The sequence below is a fragment of the Vicia villosa genome, linkage group LG4, assembly GCF_029867415.1.
Source record: "Vicia villosa cultivar HV-30 ecotype Madison, WI linkage group LG4, Vvil1.0, whole genome shotgun sequence".
NCBI lineage: Eukaryota > Viridiplantae > Streptophyta > Magnoliopsida > Fabales > Fabaceae > Vicia > Vicia villosa.
The window spans coordinates 169,231,974-169,237,494 of NC_081183.1; the positions used below are offsets into that span (position 1 = coordinate 169,231,974).

General features: G+C 32.7%; 1 protein-coding gene across 1 annotated transcript; it reads right to left on the reverse strand.

Annotated features, from left to right (window-relative positions):
• Positions 1–1,085: 1,085 nt before the first annotated feature.
• LOC131600233 (uncharacterized) lies at positions 1,086–4,685 on the reverse strand. The gene is made up of 5 exons (XM_058872424.1): positions 4,600–4,685; positions 4,171–4,360; positions 3,991–4,073; positions 2,133–3,816; positions 1,086–2,036 (listed from the first exon to the last, which is right to left on the reverse strand). Exons 2-5 carry the CDS (start codon positions 4,334–4,336, stop codon positions 1,375–1,377), a joined length of 2,595 nt encoding a protein of 864 aa, XP_058728407.1. The 5' UTR covers positions 4,337–4,360; positions 4,600–4,685; the 3' UTR covers positions 1,086–1,374.
• Positions 4,686–5,521: the final 836 nt, after the last annotated feature.

Here is a 5,521-nt window from a genome sequence, read left to right on the forward strand (position 1 = left end):
AACCTCATACTAATTCAAAGACGCACAACCCTATGCCCGAACTACGTTGACTCTGATTCTCCCTAAGGAGATACGTAGGCACTTGGATAACCAAGGCGAGTCCCCTTCCCTAAAATCTCATTTTTTTCTCCTATTCACTTCCTTAGCTATTAACCTTAACAAATTTAGCCATAAACCTTCACTTAACATAAAACCTTAGGAAAGGGTTGAGGGTGCCTAACACCTTCCCTCGACCTGAATATAGTATCTTACCCTGATCTCTTAACTGCGTAGGTTTCCTATTCGCCTTGGTAGAATAGGTGGCGATTCTAAGCTATAAATTTTTAGGCAGGTTGCTACAGGATGCGCGAGCTCTTTTAAGAGCGATTTTTTAAAGTAGTGATCTATAGTTCATTTTCATCGACATCTTTTTTTTAAGGTAGGCTTAGAAGGATTGATTGGTACTACTTATATCAACCAAGATGCACCTTCTTTTATGTACCTTAACAAATAAGAACTTCATAGTTAAACGTGTTTGACTTTGAGTAGTATTTGAATGTGTGATTTTTTGAAAAGTTTTTCAGAAAACATATGAGTGGAAACAGAGTATCCTAAAAAGATTTGTGTTGGTTTGTGGGGTTAGTCGATAATTCCAAAAATAATCTGGAGCGTTAAAAAAGACTTTGAGAAGCAGGAAGACAAAAAAAAAATCAAAATACAATTTTAAAATGTTTTTGTAGAAAATAAAAAATAAATATATCTAGTTAAAATATATACTTTTAGTTTTAGAAGTATTATAACAAATATTTTAAATTGTTTTAAAAAGTGTATTACAAAGGAAAAATAAACTTCCATTCAAATTAAAGCATCATTTTTCCTTCTATTTTCCTTCCCCATACCTTTTACCTAAAGTTTTCTCCTCTCATCCTAAACTCCCAAACAAATTCTTAAAATATCTCTTGTATTCTAGTCAATAAAATTTTATATTTATAAAAAAGAAGAAATGGTTTTCTAAACATCAAATAGTAACCAACCAACATATCTTTGGCTAGTAAAAACTTCCACATAAACTACATTGGCTAGTAATTCAATTCTCAAATATACAATTATCAAACATCTATGATTTAGTATAAGGATTAAAAGTCAAAAATAAAGTACAAGTTTCAAACAACTATGATCCATATTTACAATATCATGATTAAAAACACACACAAATACATTTCTTTAAATAATCAATGATGTAAAGAAATTAAACTAACAAAAATAAACACTAGAAACTACATAACGAGTAGTCTACAACATGAAAATAAAATTAATGCCAGAAATGTTGGCGTAATTTGATTTATGTAGCGTATTCCACTTAGTGGAATAAGACTTAGTTGATATCCAGAACTTTTAAGAGTAGATAATATCGTCCAAGAGATCATCGAAAATCAAATCATCTATCTCAAGCCCAACACATTCAGAATCAAATTGAAGATTCATCCACCCATCATTTCTTGCTAGATCTTTACTAACATAGTAATCCAATGATTGATAAGCCTCATCAGGAGCTGAACTCAGATACCAAGTAATAAGTTTCCATACTTTATACAGAACATCATCTCTTCCATTTGGCAATCGATGAACATAAGACAGAGAAGATAAAGGTCTAGGATAATAGTTATACGATCGACCGAAAATCTCCAACAACCCTTCATTGATTATATCAAACAAAAGAAGATGATTGCAATGTCCACCTTCACAGTTGCCAGAACAATCAGGATCAAGAAGCAAACATCCCTCTAATTCTTCGTAAATCGATGGATCAAGTGGTTGCTTATCAGAATACCATGTATCAAGAGATTCATTGCTAGTGAAACCTGAGAGGTCTAAAACTTTCTTTACGTAATTAAACGCGGCTTCGTTACTCGTATCAATTTCGTTGCATGGAATTTTATATCCATGTTTAAGAAAATTCTCAACCTCCTCATATTGGTCTATTTTTGATTCTTGTTCCTCATACATATAGTTCAATTCCTCACCAGCTAGCATTGGCCTTAACTCTTGATCTGATTCTGTACATGATGAATTCATATAAACATTGAAATATGATCATAATGTTAAAATTAAAATATAGAAATGTTAAAGTATCTATATATATATAAACATACCTTCTAATATATTTAAGTTTTCCAACTCAAATGTACAATCTAAGAAGCTTGTATCAGAAGAGAAAGCTGAGTTTGCTTCAACCAACATAGTACTTGATTCTGTTGTATAACCAATGTCATGTTCATTGCTACCACAAAATTCACTGTCTCTCATATTTCCTAAACCATCAAATCCTATACTCTTTTCTGACTTTACCTCATCATTAACATCTGAACCTGAATCCGAAGCACTCTTAACGATAACATGTGTTCGTTCGTCTTTCATAATGCTTTCTTCATTTGTATGATCAGAAGGCGAAGGTGAGAAAATATGATTATTTGAGTAGCCATCAAGTGTACTCGAGCTTCTAGTTCTATCTTCAGATTTTCTAACTGAATTCTGAGGAGATAACTGAACAGAAGACTCCTCATTTTGGTTGAAGTAAGATTTTAGATTAGGTAATGAAAGAAACCTCTTAAACGATTTCGGTGTCTGCAGTACTGAACTTTTCTCTTCTGTTTTCAGTTTTAAGGTCTCAGTTTTAGGAGGCTTCTCTTCCTTATTGCTAACTACTTCATTGTGAAAACAAGTGTCGTAAAGCTGAGAGTATCGATTGACCGATTCTTTGAGAGATGATGTCCTCATGCCTGATAGTTGACGGTTATTGTGCTGTTTGAATTTCTCATGGTTCATCAACTTCCTTACATTTTTCGAAAACTTGTTACCACGGGGAATTTTATCGACTACAGCGTCCATAGTAATGCGAAGCTTTTCGTTTTTGCTTTCTTCGATTATATGCTTTATCTTCTTTCTAAGATCCTTGAAGTTCTTATTCTTCACATTGTTTGAAACTGAGGGAGTTTCGTTGTTATGATCTCTTTCAACCGATTCTTGATCCGGACCGAGTAGTTGATGATGATCAGGTTTATGTGAAGAAGAAGTTGATGGCCTATGAAAATCTGCTAAATTTGGAATTTCTGATTCTACCTGTCCTTTTGTATTGAACCATTCATCTACAATGTGCTCAGAATCTTTGGTTCCAGAAGATGATCCATTAACAGGTAATGAAATCGATTTGGCTCGTCTCGATTTACCATTGGGAGAATGTGGTTGAGTATGAAGCTCAAATGGCAAAGGAGAACCAGGATCATTTATATATTTCAACAGAAAGTCTTTGTTTGTGTTGATTAAATCAAGAGCATCAAGAAAGTCCTTGAAAAGAAGCGGCGAAGCATCGGTGGTAAGTATTTTCGCTTTTATCAGTTTATCTTCTTGCACGCCTTCGCTAATCGAAAGATTGCGATGCTTATGATGAATCTTGTCATTGTGTTTCTCCAAAGGGTCACTAGAAAACACTGCACCACATTCAACACATTTGTCATTGGTACTATTGTTGGTGATTGAGTTTTTCCTACCTGAGAAAACCGGTGACAGAACTTCCAATGTTCCTGCAGCAAGATGGTTTTGAAATGTTTCTAGAACTGGTTCTGGATTCTCAACAGTTAGCAGCATTTCACTCAGTGGATCAACTTCCAAGTGATGAACTGAATCGATGCGAGTTAGCTGCGATTTCGTAGGACAGGTTGAGCTTCTCTTGTGTCTCCCTCTCATTTTGTATGTGTCTTCATTAAGAAGTGCTTTTATTTTTGATTTTATTGATTGTTTGTTTTGTGGAGTGGTTTGTACCAGCTTATTTTCTTCAACCTGGAAAACTTTATGTTAGATATTACCCTCAAAACAACTTAATTTGTTTGGTTTGTTTGGAAGCAATCCAAACAAACCCTTCGGGATTGTCAGTATCGTGTCTGGTATCAGTGTAACTGATTCATATAACATAGAACAATATTCAAAAGGGCTAACATATTCTAGTTTACTTACATTGGATAAAGTTGTATTTGGCCTCAAATGCTCTCTCATATCATCATCCCTAGAATCATCAGAAGTTCCTGGAATTTCATTTCCTATAAAAGGCAGAAACAGAAACATTGGTTGCAATATTAAAAAAAGCTAAATGAAAGAATAATTGATTTGAAAAAGTGATTATTATTATATGCTTACTTGAATCATGATTACAAGGCCTCCTATGTGTAATCCTTCTCTTAACATGACGCCAATGATGATACTTGATTATATGAAGAATTCCCCATACTCTTCCTGGATGAGTATGATGGCCATTCATTCCATTAGAAATTCCACTCTCTTTATCCCTAACTCTCTTTCCCATTGCTCCTTAAATTCAATTTCAACACTGTTTCATCAAGAACCACATAGTTTCAGAATTCAGAAATTTTTATAATGACATTCAAATTTTCTAGAATTTTCAGAACTATAAGATCAAAAAATCAATCTGAATAGAAAATGAAATATATTGAATAAAACATCGTTAACATTATCATCATGCATTAACATGTGTGATTAATATGTATTAGCAACTAATTAGATATGAAAATATGCATTCATGAATCATGATCATAGAACAATGTTTACCTCTATGGTGCCGTGACGAAAACCGAAAAAAGAAAGTGACATAGAATTTTTGTGCAAAAATAAAATGTTGGTTTTATTATTCTAACTATGAGAAATGAAATAAGTGGTGTAAAATTCAGCTTAAAAAAGTAAAATTGTATCTATTTTTGTTATATATGTTTAAATAAATCTGAATATGTAAATTGAGATTATTAATGTATTCATTATTAGTTAAAAATAATATTTTTTATTGTTTATTTTACGAAATTATGTACTTTCCACATCATAACATTTTTGCGATTTTCAGTTTTAAATTAAATTTGTTGAAAGTCGTGAAGATGAAAGAAGATGACTCAAAGATCAACAAAGAAAAATAAAAGTGGAAGAAGAGGAAGTGAAATGATGAATGTGTTGGAAAGAATTCAAATATTCAAGGAGAGATAAGAAAGAATGATGTCTCTCACGACAAGAAATTCAAGAAGGTGGATATGAAGGAAATGCAGTGCCACTTTTGTCTCAAGTTTGGCCACTATGTAAGAGATTATTTCAATACATAATCTGATGTTAGTGACAAGAAGAAGCGCAATTCGCACAACAGACAATAGTGATTTTAATTAGGTCATACGAATGGCCAATACGCATTATGTACAAGATAAAATCAATGTATAGTATCTTGACACATGTTACAGTAATCACATGACAGACAACAAAGACCAGTTTATCAAGCTTGATAAATAAGTAAAAAGGGCCATTAGATTTGTTGATAATCGAAAAGTTATGGCTAAGGGTATGAGAAAAATCTTATGAAAATGAAGGATGGACATGAAGCAATCATAAGTGATGTATTATATGTTCCTTCTTTAGAAAGTAACTTAATAAGCTTAGGCAAACTAATTGACAATAATTATACCACGAGATTCTAAGACAAAGAGCTGAAGGTTTT

Bases quoted from the DNA above. Each gene is read 5' to 3' on its own strand.
- LOC131600233 (XM_058872424.1), bottom strand. From the start codon at position 4,336: ATGGGAAAGAGAGTTAGGGATAAAGAGAGTGGAATTTCTAATGGAATG. The intron at 3,817-3,990 runs GTAAGTAAACTA...AAAGTTTTCCAG, and splicing joins CAAATACAACTTTATCCAAT to GTTGAAGAAAATAAGCTGGT. The intron at 2,037-2,132 runs GTATGTTTATAT...CATCATGTACAG, and splicing joins AAACTTAAATATATTAGAAG to AATCAGATCAAGAGTTAAGG.